The sequence below is a fragment of the Gymnoscopelus braueri genome (assembly GCF_963280865.1).
Source record: "Gymnoscopelus braueri genome assembly, chromosome: 14".
Lineage (NCBI taxonomy): Eukaryota > Metazoa > Chordata > Actinopteri > Myctophiformes > Myctophidae > Gymnoscopelus > Gymnoscopelus braueri.
Genome location: NC_137619.1, coordinates 9704648 through 9725933, shown reverse-complemented (window position 1 = coordinate 9725933; position 21286 = coordinate 9704648). Strand labels below are relative to the sequence as shown.

Below are 21286 nucleotides of genomic sequence, written 5' to 3'. Positions count from 1 at the left end.
GTTCACACCCAGGGTTGCCAGGTTTTGAGGTTTTGCGAGAGAAATAAGTAAACCAGGTCTATGAAAACAATCCGTGATACCTTTGGTTCAGTTGATTTTCAAAATGAAATGAAAAAAAAAAAAAAATCCCCTCCTTCTTTTTACTTGGTTTTGGAAACAAATGTTTTATTTCTATTCGTTTCTTTTTTTTTCATTTTGAAAATCAACTGAACGAAAGCCAAGGGTTGGATTCCGTAAATGTTATTTTTTCCATTTTCTAAATTTTTTAATAAGCCCAAAAGAAGCCACTAGGCTACGGGCTATTTGAAAATAGCAGATCTGCAAGCTCACAACGCGTCGCATGAAAAACTTTTTTTGTTTGTAATTTTGTAACATTTTTAAAACATTTTAACAATTCGTGTGCAATTTTTTATTTATTTGGACAAATGTATTTGGACAAATACATATTAATCTGAGGGTCTTTGACATGAAAATGTTTGAGACACAACCAAATAAACAACTGATTGATTGATTGATTGATTGATTGATTGATTGATTGATTGAATACTTTATTAGAAGTTTGCAGAAAAAAGCACATGAAAGTACAGTTCAATACAAGGTCAGCTAATAGGAATTGAAAAACCCAAGAAAGCCATTGGCTTGTTTCAATTGGGGTCACTACACTTTAGAAACAAGCCCAAAAAACGCAATCCGCAACCCGCGGAAAAACAAGCACAGCGTAACTTATAATAAGCAGACATGGCAACGCGGCTTTCCGCTGTGGATCGTGAACATAGAGCCAGATCGTGAAGCAAGACTGGTTTCTATTTAGTGCTGGTTCTCAGATCCGGTTTAAAGCCCGCCTACTGTATTCGGTCATTTGTACATAACATACAGGGACTATTACTGGCCGTTTCCGTATCCGTTCTAAACCGGATCTGCAACCTGCAGATTTAATTGATACGGGCTAGGAGACTGATTAACACCCCACAGCCTGGAGGGATGGTCCTGCTGTGATTGGCTAGATTGTTTTATATTCCCACATCCTGGAGGGATGGTCACGCTGTGATTGGCGGGTTGGTTGCTATGGTTGGTTGTTGTTGTCCCATTTCTTCCTCCCCTTGTTTTACAGCTGGTGGCAATGTAGTTTAGTGTTGCATTACCCCCACCTGCTGCTCCGGAGTGCGGATCAGACACACGAAATGCTGCAATCAAATCATGTTTTCACTGTGTTTGTATCAGAGCAGAGATTTATTTTGGTTCTCCTCTGCCTCTATCCTGTCAACACAGTTTTTAGTCACTAGTGTCATTTGTTGAGATTCTGAATTCTTAACTTTCCCTGACTTGATTGATTGATTGATTGATTGATTGATTGATTGATTGATTGAATACTTTATTTAAAAGTGTGCAGAAAAAAGCACATGAAAGTACAGTTCAAATACAAGGTCAACTAAATGTGATTAAAAAGCCCAAGAAAGCACAATGGCTTGTTTCAATTGGGGTCCTTATAGCAGATCTACAAGCTCACAATGCGTGCTTTGTACTCAATTCATAGTAAATCTTCAAAACAAGTCCAGTGTCTCTGTTTATTTCAGGGCTGAGCATATATGAACTTGTATTTATTTATTTTTATTTATTTATATGCGAATTATTTTTGGAGGATTATGTATTAGAGTCTACTTTCTCTTTGTTTAGTCTCTCTCTCTCTCTCTCTCTCTCTCTCTCTCTCTCTCTCTCTCTCTCTCTCTCTCTCTCTCTCTCTCTCTCTCTCTCTCTCTCTCTCTCTCTCTCTCTCTCTCTCTCTCTATAAATAAATAAATACATAAATAAATAAACATATATATATATATATATATACATATATATATATACATATATATATACATACGCCTGGAGGAGGGTGTCTGTTGCAAGACTCGAAACACCCAGTGACTCCAGGTAGGTAACAACACTGATGATTGGTCCAAGTGCATCAGTCAATGTTTTATATATATATATATATACATACATACATACATACATACATACATACATACATACATACATACATACATACATACATACATACATACATACATACATACACACATACACATACACATACACATATACATATACATATATATATATATATATATATGGTGAACTACTATATAGGGTTCCTGAAGAGGTGGGTTTTCAGCCTGCGGCGAAATATGGGCAGTGACTCCACTGATGTTAGGACAGCAGAGTCACTGCCCATATTTCGCCGCAGGCTGAAAACCCACCTCTTCAGGAAACACTACCCTTCCTCTCTGCCTGACCTACTTGTTGTTAACTAGTTGTACGAACGCTTGTTTTCTATTGTTGTATTGTTTATTGGATCTTGTTTAGTCGATACACTTAAATTGTTTTAGCTCATGCTCATTTGATTTAGCTATTTTGTCTCATCTGTTTAAGGAAATAGTAGCTGATATATTGCACTTTTACCTTAGCGCTAGGTATACTCTTGGTTGCTTGTTTTTGCAGAAAATGCACTAAAGACTTCTGGTGATTAGTAGTTTTCGTTCCCTACCTATGTTGAATACACTTATTGTAAGTCGCTTTGGATAAAAGCGTCTGCTAAATGACTGTAATGTAATGTAATGTAATGGGAATACGGTCAATTAAGTATAGGGTGCAAGTTGTGTTAAGACAGAAATGTGTTCCAGGTAAGAGCGTCCAACGTTCTAATATACATTATCTGCATCTGTCTGGTGTATGCCCAAATATGGAGATAACTAAACGTCATATACTGACATCATGACTGACATTGTGTACAAGGGCGCATACAAATCGGCGTTATTCATTGTTGCATGGCAATGGTTTGTGTTTGTGTGACCTCAGACCAGAGTTCTGGTCAGACTGAAAATGCCTTCAAAAGTCAATTCTGTCTCTCAATACTCCATAGAGTATAGAAGAGATAGACTTGAGAGGTACAGAAGAGACAGAAAGAACAAACTTGGCAGTGCTGTTGATCTTGTCAGTTGCAAAAACAGCTCCTCAATTTGAGATCTACAGATCGTGAGATCATGGGTTTATTGCTGAGTAAGTTTTTACTACCACCACCACCACCACCACCACCGGAGATTGCGGAGAACAGCACGAAAGGAAAGCTTTGGCTCTACAACAGCCTGACACGGGCTAAAGAGCTGTTCATACCCCAGAATGGGAAGAAGGTGTCATGGTACTGCTGTGGACCTACGGTGTATGACGCATCACACATGGGACATGCCAGAACATACATATCTTTTGATATTCTGCGAAGGATACTTCAAGACTATTTCAGATATGACGTCCTGTACTGCATGAACATCACAGACATAGACGACAAGATAATCAAGAGGGCTAGACAGAACCATCTGTTGGAAAGATACAAGGAGAAGAATCCAGGAGGCCAACAAATACTACAAGATGTCCTCAGTGCCAGAGGCCCCTTTCAGGCTAAGCTGGAAGAGACAAAAGATGAAGATAAGAAGCAGATGCTGAAACATTTGGACGATGCAGTCACTGCTTCCCTAGAGCCTCTGCAGGAAGCTGTGGAGAGCAAGGCTGCAGTAGATGACATACAATCTCATGCCCAGCGGCTACTGGAGGCTGCCAAGGACCTGCTGGCTGACTGGTTGGACACCCAGTTTGGCAGCCAAGTGACTGAAAACTCCATCTTCTCTACCCTTCCTAAGTACTGGGAAGGAGAGTACGTCAAAGACATGGAAGACTTGAATGTCCTTCCGCCAGATGTTCTCACCCGGGTCAGTGAATATATGCCAGAGATTGTGACTTTTGTAAAGGAGATTGTCTCAAAAGGATACGGGTATGAATCAAGCGGCTCCGTTTACTTTGACACCGTGAAGTTCGATGCCAGCGAGCAGCACTCGTACGCCAAGCTGGTTCCCGAAGCGGTAGGTGACCAGAAGGCTCTGCAAGAGGGAGAGGGAGACCTGAGCATCTCCACTGACAGGTTAAATGAGAAAAAATCCCCAAATGACTTTGCTTTGTGGAAAGCCTCCAAGCCTGGTGAGCCATCGTGGGAGTCTCCTTGGGGAAAGGGCAGGCCAGGTTGGCATATTGAATGTTCAGCCATGGCTGGCACCGTCTTTGGAAAGTCAATGGACATCCACGGAGGAGGATGTGATCTCCGATTCCCCCATCATGACAACGAGTTGGCTCAGTCGGAGGCTTTCTTTGAGAATGATTGTTGGGTTCGCTATTTTCTTCATACCGGGCACCTAACGATTATAGGCTGCAAGATGTCTAAATCTCTCAAGAACTTTGTCACAATAAAAGACGCCCTGGCAGAGAACACAGCTCGCCAACTCCGACTGGCTTTCCTAATGCACTCCTGGATGGATACTATGGATTATTCTGACAACACGATGCAGTCAGCTGTCCAATATGAAAAGTTCATGAATGAATTCTTCCTCAATGTCAAGGACATACTGCAACGCTCTCCCAGTGGTCAGTCTGACAATTGGGGCATGTCAGAGAATGACCTTAAACATTCATTCTATGAGAAGAAGTCGGCCATCCACGATGCTCTGTGTGACAACATCAATACCCGTGCTGCCATGGAGGAGATGAGGACATTGGTCCACCTGACCAACAAGTACATCGCCAGCAGGAAGATTGACAAGCTGACACTCAATCGTCTCCTAGTTAAAAGTGTCGCTGTGTATCTCACATCAATGCTGAAGACCTTTGGTGCTATTGAAGGACCAGAGACCATAGGATTTCCAGTGGGAGGAGGGAAATGTCAAAGGGTAGATCTGGAGAGCACAGTGATGCCTTATGTGAAAGTGTTGTCGGACTTCAGAGAGAACGTGCGGAGGATTGCCAGAGAGCAGAAAGTGACGAGTTGTGAAGAGTTGCTGCAGCTGTGTGACGCGGTCCGTGATGACACCTTACCTGAACTGGGAGTCCGACTGGAAGACCTGGAGGGCCTTCCCACACAGGTGAAGCTAGTGGACAAGGAGACACTGCTAAAGGAAAGAGATGCAAAGAAAAAGATGGAAGAGGAGAACAAAAGGAAGAAAGAACAAGCTGCCAGAAAGAAACAAGAGCAAGAGATGGCTAAACTTGCGAGGATGAAGATCCCTCCGAGTGAAATGTTTCTCAGTGAAACTGACAAATATTCTAAGTTTGACAAAACGGGTTTCCCCACTCACGATCTTGATGGAAACGAGATAAGCAAAAGAGAAGCCAAGAAACTGTGCAAAGTCTACGAGACGCAAGAGAAACTGAATAGAGAATTCAGTTTGAAAAAAAAGTTTTCATTGTGATAATGATAATTAGGAGCTTAAAGTATACTATGTTGGTTCCATTCCATCGATCCAAGCCAAAACACAATCGATTGATTGATATTTAAAATAAACAGGCTCTGAAAAGGCATGCGGCCCACGGCTCTATCACTTAAAGCTTTGGTTCTAAAAGTGGACCCCCAAGGACCCCCAAGAAACCCCCCCAGGGTTCCAGGGGGTCCCCAGCAAAAATAGGCAACGTAGCATCACAATCATTTTAACCACTTTATCCATTTATACGTTGGCTATTGAAAAATAGCAGATGTACAAGCTGAGCAGCGCTGTGAGCTTGTGCATTTGAAAACTGTATAATAATTTTGCTTTTTTTAAACGTGCATTTTCTCTTCTGGGGTCCCTTGCACAAAACATTTTCAAATACATATCAATTTGGGGGTCCTTGGCACGAAAAAGGTTTAAGAACTACTGACTTAAAGGGTGACCAACATCAGGGCCCCTAAACTCTGGAACAGTCTGCCATTGGACCTAAGGCTTGCTAGCTCCATAACCATTTTTAATTCTACTATTTTTTATATATTTAAAAAAAGAAACCTTTTAATCCCCTAATGGCAGCAATTGGTGCATCTATCCTCGTTGATGCTGTTAATTGTGTGTTTGCTGTCTTGTCATCCCATTCACACAAATTGTACATGATTCATTGTTTGAGTTTATGTGAAGGTCTGGAGGGCACCCGCCTGGAATGCCCTGCATGGGATGAGGAGAGAGTGGAAATCAGACATGGGAGAAGACCTCAAGAGGCGGCTGTTTGTAGCTACAGTGGAGTCAGTACTGCTGTATGGGGCTGCGACATGGACCCTCACAGCACAACAGGAAAGGGCCCTGGATGGAGTCAGTGCTGGCCCTGAGGAATTTGGTGCCCTAAGCAGGATTTTACCTGGCGCCATAGCCATAGCCTATTATTTAATAATAAATAAGGCTATTTAACAAACACAAATAACTAGGACATTGTGTAAAATTACAAAAGCCAAATTACAATTTTGGCATTTAGCAGACGTGAGACAGGGTAGTGCCTCAGTAATCTAGGATCATAGATAAACCAGTAACCTATCATCAGTCTAAACATTATAATAATAATATCAAAAAATAAATAATTTGTACATTGAAACTATACACACAAGACTGCATGGTCATCAAGGCTAGAACATTTAATCCAAAACTATTATATATTAATATGAATGAATTTGCATTGGGCGTTATCTAAGTAGATAGAAAGTTGTTTTATTATCTCCTGTCATGCACGCATGTAGAGAGAGAGAGAGAGAGAGAGCGTTCTGAAAGTCTTATTAAAGAAATGTAACTTACGTGCTGTGCTGTGCTGCACGTCGTTGCCATTCACATAGCATGTGGCTGTTGCATGTGCATTGTGCATGCATGTTTGTGTACAGGAGTCATGTTATACTTTGCTGTACCATGAAATTAACCTGTTTCTGCACTTATCTAGGGATGAATGCAGCACTCCTTTATCTGGAATGCATCCTTCTAACAATACAGGTCGAGTTGCATATTGAAACGGATTTGAAATGTTAAACATATCAAGCCTAGCCTCTGATGTTGTTCATCATGCAACGCATGTGTGTTCCTCAGATTCATCTTATGGAGGCCATCACCCCTGCCCGCACACACACACACACACACACACACACACACACACACACACACACACACACACACACACACACACACACACACACACACACACACACACACACACACACAAACGCGCGCGCGCGCGCGCGCGCGCGCGCTATTGCAAGGGGTTGCCCGGCTCCCTTCAGATTTTATCCGAATTTCACGCCAATCGGTACACATGATCTCTATTCATGAGATCAAGACGTATCTGTTAGATTTTTTATATTCCATCCTGATTGGCTAAGATTGACATCTAAAGTTTGCAGGAGTGGCCCGTTTTGAACAAAAAGTTGCAAATCATGAACACAGCGTCCGACAGCGGTGAAACTTTGCACACACATTCGCACTACATTGAGAAACAAATGCAAACTTTGCCCTATTATAGCCCCACCAGGAGGCCGATTTTTGCTAAAGTTTTTCTTTTATATTACTCCTACAAATTGTGTCCAAACATATTATCTCTATAGTCAAGTGATCAACAAGTATCTGTCCGATTTTTCATATTCCATCCTGATTGGCGAATTCCGAACATTGCTGGCCCACAATAACCTACTTGACCTGGCGGAGACCTGTGCTCCGAGGAGCACTTTTTCTAGTTTTGTAATGTGCACTGGGCACGGAAGCCAGCTTTTTGTATTAAGTCACATTTTGTTAGATTAAATTAGAGTAGAGAATAAGTAGGGTTTGTAGTAATTTTATTTGTGTTTGTCAGGTTAGTGTTTAAAACTCAAGCTTAGGTTTACAATGATTATGTTTATTTCCCTAAGTTGCTCCGTGTGTCATATGTGATTTTGTTAAAGTCTATTTAAGTTCATGTAAATATATATTAACACATTGAATGCCAAAAACGGTCCGGACCGTTTTTGAGGATCCAAACGAGAAGTGCCGAAAACGGTCCGGACCGTTTTTGACCCAATTCTATTTTTATACATGTGGGCCACGTGGGGCGCTAAAACGAAACTTTGACATCACCCAAGGAGTTTCTGAGAAGAAGAGGCTGGATCTGGCTCCATGTCAAAAATCCTTCCGGTCGGCGTTTTCAATGTTATCTCCTTGACTAAAAGCTTAATATCTCCATTTCTTTTTAACGTGGTGAAAACGAGCCGTTTTCGATCGGCGATCACGCTGCAATGGAGGATCGCGTTAGAAATATTATTGTTCCAGGCGTTAGTCGGGACCCTCCGCCGTCTCGCACGCACGCTTTGTTTACATGCACTTCCGCGTCGGGGCTTCTACAGCACGAAACGTATAACGCAAGTGGATGGAAGAAATGCAGGCACTCAACGTATAATATTTTAATAAACCTCTGGCACCCAATGTGTTAAGTTCTAAATAAAAATGGGTTTCACTCCCACTTTATGTTGCATCCCTTTTTCCGCTAGACGGGGACGTAACAATATAATATCCATTCCAAGTTTTATTAGCCTTTGGTCATGAGGTTAAACTGTAAACAAACTTCTTATTCTCTTCATTACACGTGAGAGTCGGCTATTTACTTCATAAACGTTTAATCGTGTGAGGACTTGCTCGCGCTGATCTACAATTTGTCATGCGGTGCGTCGCGCCGCTTTGTCAGCTTGTAGATCTGTCCCTTTTGAAGAGTGGTGACGTATTTCGTCAGTTCCCGGTTGCCTTTTATAGTCTTAAATGGGGCATGGAGCAATGCAAATGATCCTCCACGTGAACGCGCCTCTGACTGTCAGACAAAAATGAGGAAGACCAGCGATACACAATTATCAGAGATTTACACGCCGTTTGTGGTCATCGAAAATACGCACCCCTTTAGTCACTTTATTGCACTATTTACGAACAGCTTAGTGAATCAGGCCCAAATATGTATATTTTTCAATTCTTAAAAAAAAAAAAAAAAATCTTGGCTTGGTGGGCGCCCCCCCAGCCTAATGGCGTCCTATGCAATTGCCTACTCTGCCTATTGGCTGGGCCGGCTCTGGATGGAGTCAACACAAGAATGCTACGAATGGCACTAGGAGTCACATGGACGGACGGGTCACAGACAAAGTCAAAGAGAGAAGAATGAGGCTGGCAGGGCACTGCATCAGCCAGGCACCCGGAACTAGTGGCAAGCAAACTGACACTGTGGGAGCAAACCCAGGGCAAAGCCAGGAAAGGCAAGAAGCGAACCACCTACGTAGATGCACTGCGGTTAGCTTAGCTAACAACACTGTAGAGCTGAAGACCCTGATGCTAGACAGGAAAGTGTGGAGGGCAGCGATCCAGGAGTCCCGAGTTGGTGTTGGCTAGACCGCACTCTCGCATCGCATCGCACTTATTATGTGCGGTTGTATGTATCCTTGAACTTTGCACTCCTTGGTTTTAATTATTGTAGCTTTTAATATTGTTGCACACTGGTTATAAATGTTTATAAAATCATGTATGACAACTTATAACAAGTTTATGACGTATTAAGTGTTGGTCATAATGCATTATGAGCTCAGTGGAACTATAACTACCAGAACTTAGTGGGTTATAAAGTGTCTTTGTTATAAGTTGTTATGCATAATTATAAACATTTATATTGAGTGTTATGAAGCCTTATAAGTGCATTATAATGCATTATAAATGCAATTATAATGCATTATAGACATGAACTTTTAGTAAAGTGTTACCTGGTAGTTATGATGTGCTGCTCCGCTGAGCATATAATGCATTATGACCAGCACTTATAATACTTCATAAACCTTATAAGTTGTTATGCATGAATATAAACATTTATAACGAGTTATTATTATTGTTATAATAATAAGCGCATTATAATGCATAATAAATGCGATCATAATGCATTATAGATGGTTTTGGCTGTAAAGCAGCATTGAAATTGAATGGATCCAATGCCATTTAAGAGAGAAATCTTTGCAGATACAAGAACATTCAACATCCAAGCATGTACAATGCCATATTCAGGACACACTCAGGGACGGACGACAAGCGCCCTCTGTGCAAATCGGCAATGTTATGGCATGCATGGCAACGGTTTGTGTTGTGCGTGATGTCAGAGCAGTGCCTGTCAGCCTATATGAGGTGTTATGATGACGTATGACCTAGTGTAGTAGCAAGCGTGACCCGGAGTGTCGAGAACGAGAGATTACAGAGATAGAAGGTAAGGGAGATTGTAAATAAACAAAGTCTGATACAGGTCAAAGGTTTCAACTTGAAAGACGAGAACACCCGAGCAAGATGTCACCACCAGCTCTTCCTCTTCCTCTTACAGAGATGAAGATGAACCCAGAAGAGACAGCTCAACCCGGTCAGTCAGGTAACACCCATCTCCAAGGAGCCGCTATTCCTACACCTGCTTACAACAAGCATGAACAATACTCTTATTTAAATTTCCAACAACTTCATTACCCCAACCATCAGGACTATAACACCATGCAGTATTACATGCCGCCACCCACAATGCCACCTGCCACAACAGGAGACATGTCTGGGTATCCCATGATGATAATGCGCCCCCCCGACCAGCCTCCGCCCGATGCCGAGCGCAAGAGGAAGATCCGCCTGGCGAAGAACCGGGAGTCCGTCAGAGTCTACCGGCAGAAGAAGCGGGAGGACGAGGTGAGGTTCAGGAACTGCGTCGACAGCCTGAAGGCCGAGTACGCGCAGCTCCAGAGGGTTGTCGTCACGCTGGAGGGGGAGAAGAAGCAGCTCAAGTATCAGGTCGACACGTTGGACTACGAGAAGAAGCAGCTCAAGAACCGCGTCGACACCCTGGAGGTGGAGAAGAGAGGCAGCTAGCTGACTGACACGACAGGTCGCGGTAAATATAAAGTAACACGATAACGGCGTGTCTTCCATGTGGAGCGTCGGACGTGATGTGGCCAAGTCAATGACATCAGTACTGTGACTTCATAGTATCGTCTCCACATTTGGGCAATGTTTCAATCCGACATCCATCCTTCCGCCTGAGCAAGGCGCAAGTGTTATACCAGAAAGCTTAATCTTTCACGGCCAAGGAGAAATTCCCCTTTAGGCTAGTGAATAAGATGTTGGCTTTCCACGCCGGAGACCTGGGTTTGAATCCCGGGCGTTACATGGTGCTGTGGTGCTGTGACCCGGATCGGATTTTCCCGTTGGGAGCAGAGTGGCTCAGAGCCTCTGCCTGATGACCTACAAGCCTAATACTGTATCTCCACCGGCCAAGGGGGAATTCCCCTTTAGTCTAGTGGTTAAGATGTTTGCCCTCCCCATGCGGTAGACGCACAGGGAAGTATTGTAGTGCATGCAGGTCATTGCAACAACCACCGATCTTGAGAAAAATGAAAACGGGACCACCAAATATTCTCAACTTTACGCGATTCTGCCAATAATCATATTCTTTGAGACACATCCGAGTTTTTGCCGGGTCAAACAAGGAATCACGTGACGTTGATCCCCTTCCCCTTCCCCTTCGCTCATACTAGGACATGATGTATCTGTGGGCAGAAGAATAGGTGTATCCGTGTCATCTAGACGTCATTTCCTTCTACCACGATCCCTCTTGACCGGATTGGCGGTTCTCAATCGTTTCTAGATCGGGGCCCACTTTGAAAATCTCGAAAGCGTTCGCCGGCCCACCCATCTGACCACTTAACACAGATGGGTGGATCGTGTGCATTTCCGGAGTATTTGAAAGATCAATCATTCGATTGTGTTCCACCTTGGATCAATGGAACTATTGTTGTAATATTAATGTTAAATTATTAAAATCTTAAGTGCTTTGCCAATTATTTGGAGGCCCACTTGCAATACCCTCATGGCCCACCAGTGGGCCCCGGCCCACATGTTGAGAACCAGTGGATCAGATGATGCTAAGCTTGGCCCCTCCTATAACATTTCTTTTTTTATTATCTTTTTTTCCCCCTTTTCCCCCATTTCTTGCAATTTAGTCATTATGCCATTAAGCCAAAAAGGTGTGGTGGTGATGGAGTGATCATCTCGGGTGAGTATGACATTCTAATTATTAGAAATGATTGTGAATGCCTGTTTGAGCAGAAGGAGAGTTAACAGGGGCTTTAGCCCTGTGTGTTTTGACATCACGTTGTTCCTTGTTTTGTCTTAACCCATTAAGACCTGAGGCCGCGGACCCCCATCTCAAAATATTTTGTTCCAGGGACCCCTTAGAAGCAAAGATTTGAGTTACGAATGTTCGCTTAAAAAATATATATATTCAATATTTGCACGAATTTTCACGTTTTCTCATAAATAGCAGATCTACAAGCTCGTAGCGTGGCACTCGTGCCGCGCTATGAGCTTGTATATCTGCTATTTTTTAATAACTAAAGAAATCAAAAAATTACACAAATGCGTTCCCGGTCTTAATGGATTAAAGGTGGTGTAAGGACTGTTTTTTTTTTATAACTTAAATATACCTTTTTCATGTCATTTTTCAGGTCGTGCTACCAATGATGAAACCATGATGAAACCAACATGGAAGTGATGACACAAACGGAGAAGACCAAAGTTGGAACTAAAACACAATAAAATGTAAGTTTCTGAATGATCTTTGTGGGGTTCTAATTATGGCCATACAGGATGTGAACAACGAGCGCATATCAAGTATTGTTGAGAAATGTTAGATATCATCAAAACCAGCTGTGAGGAAAATACTTGGAACAGCGGGCGGGTCCCGTAGGTCCACCCACCGGACTGATCATGATCAAAATTAATTGAAGATAATAAATAATAGGATCAAACCTTGTGATTAAATATAGAATTTCATATTAAATTATTTGCAATACATGCAGAATGAACACATTACGAACACAATGAAAGTATATCACTTATGGCTAGAACATACCGTACACAATGTAAATTAACTTATGTAGGCTACGTTACTAATTTACCAGGAAAAAAGATGCATACTGCAGTGTGTACGGTACACTGCAGTATGTACATTTATTTCCTGGTCAATTGGTACTTTATTGACCTGTTTTCAATCACTGGTTTCAAGTAGTCCTCAATACAACATGATGTAAATGGAGAAAAGTATTGTCCCATTAAAGGAGCACTTTACCTATTTTCAACCTTATCGTCATTATAATTTTGCTCATCATACTAATGCTTATTGTAAGATGGCACCATTTCTGTGTCCTCGCTCTGTGTATCAGAGGGGGACAGTTCAGAAACCTGCTTACCAGAGACAACATCAATTAATTTTGGGATTCCAAGCTAAACAGTCTTTCTCCTACTGGAAACATATACTGTACAGTAGCTTACTGAAATAGAAGCCATTATGCTCGCAATCTTTTCTTTTTTCTTCTTTTTTGTTTGAATTGACCAAACCTGCATACCAATGATGTCATTTCACTGTTAAGTGTGCTCCTTTAACCACTTAAACCCTATATACTTAGTAAATCGGACCTCACTCACAACGTGGCACATTGCGACGTGTTGTCAGTTTGTAGACTGTCTGATATGTTTGATCAAATATCAAGATCAAATATTCACACCTGTATTTACATGATACAAAAATAAATTGCCGATCTATTTGTTTGTTCAGCTTGCGAGCTAGTTCAGTTACTGTTGATACAGACCAGATCAGAAAGCGTGAATGTTTGTTAAACAAACAGGTATTTCCTTGTAGAATATCTATGGACGTTTTCAAAATATAAAATAAAGTGTCAGAGTCTAGTTAGTCAGCCTGATATTGATAACAAAATAATATATTTCTAATTGTCAAAAAAACATATCATATGGTCACCCAGAAATAAGGTTACTGAACAATACTGTTCCAATGCGATGCGGCTGGCGTTATCTACCCGGAAATACATATTTTTGGCTGTGGTGATGTCATGATGATTTGTTCTATACTGGAGTGCGTCACACGTGCGTGTGCTCACCACCTGCTTATGTAACCGTGACGTGTCAAGCAGCTAACCAATTTGGCCTCTTATTTAAGCTGGCCTCTTTCCTCTGTTGGGTCTTTGCACCCAGCGCCGCCCTAGCATCACCTTGTAGTCTCTGCTTCTGTTTTCTCAGCACAATTAGAAGATGAGCATTTAAGAGCAGGGAGCAATATGAAGCAGAGCCTGAACGCGTCGCCAAGATCAAATATTTATTATCATCCACACCTGCATTTATATTATATATCGTTGTTGTCGGGCAGAAACCTCTTATCTCCATATTTTAACTGTTTGTGTTTTTTCGTAAATTAACACCCGACTTGATCACATTACAGCGTCACACAAAGTCATTAAAAGTAGCAGATCTAAGATTGTCAATCTGCTACTTTTGCTATTTTTGAATTTGAATCATGAAAAGTAACAGTTTTGGACATATGATGTTTCCACCCGACAGAGGCGATATATACTGTATATATATATATCAAGCAGAGAAATCCTCCAGGTTGGCACTGGACCGCTGGCAGTGATGTAACACACTGGGTTCTCAACGTTGGGACCACCAGGGGTCCAAAACTCTGAGAGTGTAAGACTGGAACCAAATGGACCCTTACGGGTCAAAAGATTTTACAGTGTAGATTGAGAGAGATTTCTTTCTTTTTAAATGGTATCAAATTAGGTATCCGTGGCCTTATGCATATCAAACTTGGGAGTCCTTGAAATTAAAAAGGTTTAGAAATGATTGCAACATTAACATTAACCATTTAAGAGAGATAAGCGAGAAGTGTGCATGAGCAAGGTAAAAACGTCCAGTGTCCAAGCATACACTGTGGCCGACCTGCAAAGGGTATACTGTACCTGCACAAATGGGAGCTGTCAGGCATACTGTACATGGCCACGGTTTGTGTTGTGAGTGATGTCAGAACACAGCTCCGGTCAGCCTGTATAAGGTGTTGTGATGTCGTCTTCGACAGCGACATAGAACACGTCACAAGCCCAGAGACAGCGAGAGAAAGAGAAGTCTAAAGTGATTAACCGTAATACCGTACAGTCCAACAACGACGCTTCGCCTCTTGCTATCTTATATAGAAGTCAAGAAACAGACGTGGTAGAAGATGGAAGGATGGATGGATGCGATAGGCAGTAGGATGCAACAACCGCTAGCTCACCCCCCCACAGAGGTGAAGACGAATGCAGAAGGGACGGCTCAACATGATCACACAGGTAATGTCCATCCACCTAAACCCCTTTACCAGAACAAGCATGAACAACAACAGCAATACTTCTACAATATCGACGGGTTGCAAGTGCCGTCCATGGCCGCCATGTCCAATGAACAACAACAACAACTGCATTACCCCGGCCATGGATACGCCTCCATGCAGTATGCATACATGCAACCCAGCGACATGGCACTGCCGTCTGCCCCGGGAGACATGCCCGCCTACCCCGGTTCGAGCTACGCCCCGGGGATGATGATGTGCGCCTTGCATAGCCCCCAGCAGCAGCAGCTCAGCGACGACGCCCTGCGCAAGAGGAAGCAACGTCTCGAGAAGAACAAGGAGTCTGTCAGGAACTATCGGAAGAAGAAACGGGAGGAAGAGAACAGGTTCAAGAATTACGTCAGCCAACTGGAGTTCGGGGTCAAGCAGCTCAGGAACAGCGTCGACAGACTGGAGACTGACAAGATCCAGCAAAGGCTTCTTGCCGAGACGCTAGAGATCGAGAAGAAGCAGCTCAAGAGTCGCCTCGACGAGTTGGAGAAGAACCAGTAGTCGTGTTGAGAGAAAGCGGCTTATTGAGCAGGTTACAGAAGGAGAATGACAGTACGTTCTGTCAGGGACCAGCGGCTTAGTGGTCCTTGTGGATAGAGTGTCCGTCCGCCCCGAGATTGGGAGGTCGGGTTAATCCGCCAGGTCACAGTAGACTATATATATATATGGGACCCAATGCCTCCCTGCTTAGCACTCGGCAACAGGGGTTGGATTGGGGGTAAGTCCCTGTAGCGTCATGTCCAAGGGGTGTACTGGTACATCAAGCATCCTCACGCTACAGAAACAGGCTCCTGTCCTAGGGGGCACATGGCTCGGGAACCATTGGTTCCCAAGGCTGCTTACTTACTGTCAGGGTGGACGGAAATCCATGCCTCTGCTTTTGATACCCCCTCCCAGTCATTCATTTCTATGGTTGGTGGGGATATGTGTTATCCCTGCTTCTGGTCAGACTAAACTAAATACATCCATTTCCTTTTGGGAAATGTAGACTGTCTGATATGTTTGATATTTGTTTGATAATATCACAGATTTAACAATTCAATTAAAATGTTAACCCCATTAACCCTGGTGTCCGCTGTTTTATCAAAATGTGTCAGATTGTCAACATTTTATTTTATTTCCAAAATAGCGAAAATAGCAATGCAATGCGACACATGAGCTTGTAGGCTATTTGTTCGTGTAGTACGACGAAGTATCATCATCATTCATTAATTTTTCTCCTTTTGAGCTAGCTGAACTAGCTGAACTTTGAGTACAATAAATGCAGGGCTCTTATCAAATGTCCTAAATGACTCATCGGCTACTAATGCTGTTGAGTAAATGATGTATTTGATATTTCTCTCTGCTGGGTTTATAGATTGGCTATGCTCAAGAGACAATGTCTATGGTTCCATTTACAATTTCCATGTGCCATTTTTTTCCCACGTTCAATAAATTGCCACATGTGGTGATAATAGCAGTTAGAGACAAAGTGTTCAAAAGGAATTCACAGCCTCATGGTCTCAACAACTGGAAATCCACAAGCTCATTCTGGTATTATGAGGATGGCTTGATGAAACGTCCGGGTAGCTCAGTCGGTAGAGCTCTTGCCTTTGAACCACGAGGTCATGAGTTCGACTTGGGTGCGGCAGGTTGTGTGGTAAGTACTGGGCGTTGCACCTCAGCAATCCATCTCCCAGGGGTCTAGTGCATCGCAACAGGGATAGACTCCTGCCGCGTACGCGGCTGATACCGACAATCAGCTCCTCCAATCTAAGTTACTTACTTGAAGTTGGAGGGCAATGCAGTCTTTTTATTCGCACTGGAGACAGCTATCCTCGGCCATGGAGGCTGACTGGAGTTCAGGGACATAGTTCAATCAGACACTCTAGAACAATCTGCGCAAGCATGACCCAATTGGCCCAGACTCTTTCTGAGATCACAAACCCCTGAAGCAGCAGAGCCCAAATAAATGTTTCATTTTTACTTTGTTCAAAGGGTGCAAGACTGGAACTGCGGGAGAGAGAGGATGACATGCAGCTGCAGGAAAGGTTTGCACTTCTACGAGGTGAGATTTTTTATGAATTTGTTTGACTGCGTGGCATTGCAAGAGGCTAGCCGCATTAAGTAAAACTTGAGCAGGGGCTGGTTCTTCTGTTTGCCCTCCTTGGCCGTGGGTGCTCCGCTAACAAAACATACTCAAATGAAAAGAATCCACCAAGGTGGAAAGAAGCGGTACTCCAAAATAAAATCGCAAGACTGAACTCAGTTAACTATTTCTTTCATTCTGAATCTGATGAGTTTCGGCATAATAGCCTTCATCAGAGCTCTGATGAAGGCTACATGCCGAAACTCTTCAGAATTAAAGAAATGGTTAACTGAGTTCAGTCTTGACATTTTATTTTGGTGTGCCACTTCTTTCCACCTTGGCGAATCCTCTTTATTTGAGGCTAGCTGTATATGACAGTCTTTATCTGTATGTGTCTGTCTGTCCAGAACTAATCATGCACACCGCTGGACCGATCAGCACCAAACGTTGGAGCCGAAATGTTTCTATGTGGATCCACATCATTTCAGATTTTTTTCTTCAGCTGACTGTTAGGCAAGAGACGCTCTTCCAGAGCTCTTCGTCCACCAGAGGACCTTCTTGAGGTGTTGTGGAGGCTGGAGGCTGAGGGAAAAGTTCCTCTCTGCACAGCACAAGCTTAAAACCACAGAAGACAAATCAGTTGCAGGTGAGAGATGAGACCATCCTACAACTCCAAAAGGAGGGAGAATCACCAGCCTTCAAGAGAGACTCTGCAATCAGACACAGTAATACAACAGATGTAAATTCTTTAGATCAAAGGTAATTCAAGGGGTATATCTGACTGAAATAATGCATAGCTTGCCAGTTAGTTCAGGTAGATATACTAGAGTAGATGACATGCACGCACACGTGCACCACTATGTAACTGTGACGTGTTAAGCAGCTGACTTATTTGTCTGCTTATTTATGCTTGCCTCATTCCCCTGTTGCTCTTGTTCACTGTCACATAGTTTGCCAAGTTGATGTTTTCCTTGCACCTGCCGCCACCCTGGGTCGGATTCTAACCCGGGGCCAGCTGCAGGAAGGACTATGCACTCCTTCCAGGTGAGATTCTTTTTATTTTAATGTGTGGCATAATATGACGGTCTGTTTTTCTGCGCATGTGTGTCTGCTCAGAGATAATCATGCAAACCACTTGACTGATCAGCAACCAAAAGTTGTACACATATTGCCAGTAGGCCACATAAGTACCGCCACAATTTCTGAAATATTTAACTTTGGTTTCATAATGGAAATCAGGTCTCTGATTGGGCTGAAACCAATTGCGGTTGCGTGAATTCACATCATCATTTGTAGCCCTGGGTGGGCGTTTTGCAGAAACCAAAAAGGGGAAGAGTCAATCAGTGCCTGCGCTCAGGGCCCATTGACAGACGCTGATTGGCTCTTCCACTTTCGAGTTTCTACTCAAAAGTGGAAGATATTCTTCTACACAGACCGGTCTGCAGAAGACACATGAGAATGTGAATTCACGCAACAGGGATGGTTTACCAGGCTGGCCCAAATTTGGAGTCATACGTCACTGATACGTCATAGATTACTGATCGTCACAAAGAGACTGGTCCCATGAAATTCAAGATCTACATTTTGAGCCAAGCCGTTTCTATGTGGAACCTGAGATCCAAATAATGTCTTTTTTTTTTCTTCAGCAGAATGTTGAGCAAGAGACACTCTTCCAGAGATGTTTGTTCAATATTGGACCTTCTTGAGGCGTTGTGGATGCTGAGGAGAGGTTACTCTCTGCACAACAGAAGCTTAAAACACACAGAGGAAAGGTAGATATACTCGAGTAGGTGACACGCAATGCACACGTGTACCACTATGCACTATGTAACTGTGACGTGTCAAGCCGCTGACTTATTTGTTGTCTTAATGAAGCTAATCTCATTCCCCTGTTGCTGCTCTCGTTGTCACGTACCACTTGTACTTTGGTATTTACTTTGCACTCAGACGGGGAAACAGATTCTACAGGGGGCACACCAGGTCTAAAGTAGCTCATTCGGTAGAGCTCTCACCTTAGGGCCACAAGGTCATAAGTTCGATCGCAGGCACTGCCAACTCAGCATTTGAGGAGGATGGCTTATGATGGTAAGTGCGGCGCTCCACCTCAGCATTCCATCTCCCAGTGGTAGACTCCTGCATCCTCGGCTGATACCGACAATAAGCTTCTCCGACATACTTACTTTCTTACTTAGGTCCACCTGTAGGCCCTGCTTCCCCCTTTCTCCTGAGGGGTTCTGCTTTTTATTTATTTGGTATGTGATCACAAACCCCTGAATCAGAGCCTAAATAATATCTTTCTTTTTTTTTCACAAGTGAGCAAGTCCAGAAATTCGGCAGGGAGCGAGGATGACATGGTCGCATTCTAACCCGGAGCCAGCTGCAGGAAGGACTCTGTATGTGGTACAGTATGAACTCCTACCAGGTGAGATTTTATTTTATTGTATTCATTTTTTTTTACTGCGTGACATTGCAAGAGGGTAGCTGTCTATGACAGGGTCTGTTTGTCTGCAGGCCCCTTTCCCACCAAAGTAACTTTGGTTCTAGCCTCGATCTCCAGGCTTTTATTGCTTAGTTTTGCTAAAAAATAAAAGCCTGGCCCAACTATAGCCTGTACTGGGTATGAGGAAGTGTTTCATTTCCCAACCAACCAGAGTGCAGTGGGCGTCGCTCGTAATGTTGTGTTAACGGGGCGGGGGTTGACGGACAGATCGGTGAACCAATGGGATCAGGCGCCGTCTCTCGCCGGCTCTATACACACGCCCCTTTATACACGAAATCAGGAGGGTTGCAGCAGGCTACTTTGGTTCTAGAACAGTTTTTTTCTTCTTTTTTTCTTTCTTTTATATATAATGCTGTGGTCCCAACCTTTTCTGTACCAGGGCCCATTTGAACATCTTGAAAGTGTTCACGGCCAAATGGTCAGATGGGTGGTTCAGACCATGTTTACTTTAATCAATCGATTGTGTTCCGGCTTGGATCAATGGAACTAACATAGTGTACTCTTTAAGTTCGTACAGTACTTATCCTACTGTAATCAGTATCACAATGAAAACAAAGAAAAGACATATATTTTTATTTTATTTTATAATTATTGTTTTTATAGTAATGTTATCATTAAAATCTTACTGTTTTGGCAATTATTAATGTTGCTGTCGGGCAGAAACCTCCTATCTCTATATTGTACGTTTTCTTTGTAAATCAACGCCCTACTTGATCATATACAGTAGTACTACAGCGTCACAAAAAAGCATCAAAAGTAGCAGATCTACAAGCTTGATCTATCTGCTACTTTTGCTGTTTTTGAATTTGAATCCTGAAAAGTAACAGTTTTGGGCATACAAGGTTTTCCAGAGACTATATTTAAGGAAATCAAGAGTACAGATACTGAACCCAACAATGTTCTGTGTTTGAACCCTCTATATAAGAGTTACCTCTGTACTTGGTCCGCTCTTTTTCCCCTCTACACCACATCTCTTTGCTAAAATTAGCCGACAGACAAGCTCACAAGTTACTTTTGCTGAATGTTTCCCCAGGAATAGGGAGGCCGGGGCCCAAATGGTTGGTGATCTTTGTTTTGTTAAAATAAGTGTTAAATAGCTCTATATTCATATAGTAATCATTGCTATAGAGTGCTTGTTCGCTAACAGGGGGTATCCATGTCTCTCCACCTCTTTAATAAACAGAAAAAGGAAAATAGAAAAAAGAAAAAATACATTTATAATTTTCATTTATTGTGTTCCAGTTCCAATTTTGTCAGCTAATTATTTTGTGTCATCACTTCCAATTTCACTTGTTTATCCTGTATCCTGTATGAGTTCTCTCTCCTGATTGGATGAGATTGGTATCCTGATATGATCATGTATTTTCTGTTTACTAACGAGTTGGAGAGACAGACCCCTGTTATTGAACAAACACTTTATACAGCAATGATAACTATCAGAATATCGAGTATGACTTTAAAGAAAAAAAGAAAAAAGAATACAAATCTGCCACCTGCCAAAAACGTTTTGTTTCACTTACACTACTCACACTACTCACTTACACTACCTTTACCATTTACATTTCGTCTCCTTCGGGTGAAAACCTCATATGTCCTAAACTGTTACTTTTCAGGATTAAAATTCAAAAGCATCAAAAGTAGCAGATCTACAAGCTAAAAATGCA

General features: G+C 42.6%; 2 protein-coding genes across 2 annotated transcripts in view; both read left to right on the top strand.

Moving 5' to 3' along the window:
- Positions 1–3116: 3116 nt before the first annotated feature.
- Positions 3117–5276, top strand: LOC308100501 (cysteine--tRNA ligase, cytoplasmic-like; the record flags this gene model as incomplete). Its single annotated transcript, XM_080449566.1, has 1 exon — positions 3117–5276. Exon 1 carries the CDS (start codon positions 3222–3224, stop codon positions 5274–5276), a length of 2055 nt encoding a protein of 684 aa, XP_080305692.1. The 5' UTR covers positions 3117–3221.
- An 11330-nt stretch (positions 5277–16606) lies between these two features.
- The window catches only part of LOC308100500 (uncharacterized protein), a gene marked incomplete at both ends in the record, with an annotated part of 17462 nt that continues 12782 nt past the window's right edge, over positions 16607–21286 (top strand). Inside the window, 3 exons of the mRNA XM_080449565.1 lie at positions 16607–16693; positions 17636–17768; positions 18073–18166. Coding sequence (XP_080305691.1) covers positions 16607–16693; positions 17636–17768; positions 18073–18166 — 314 coding nt within the window. The remainder of the gene's footprint in view (positions 16694–17635; positions 17769–18072; positions 18167–21286) is intronic.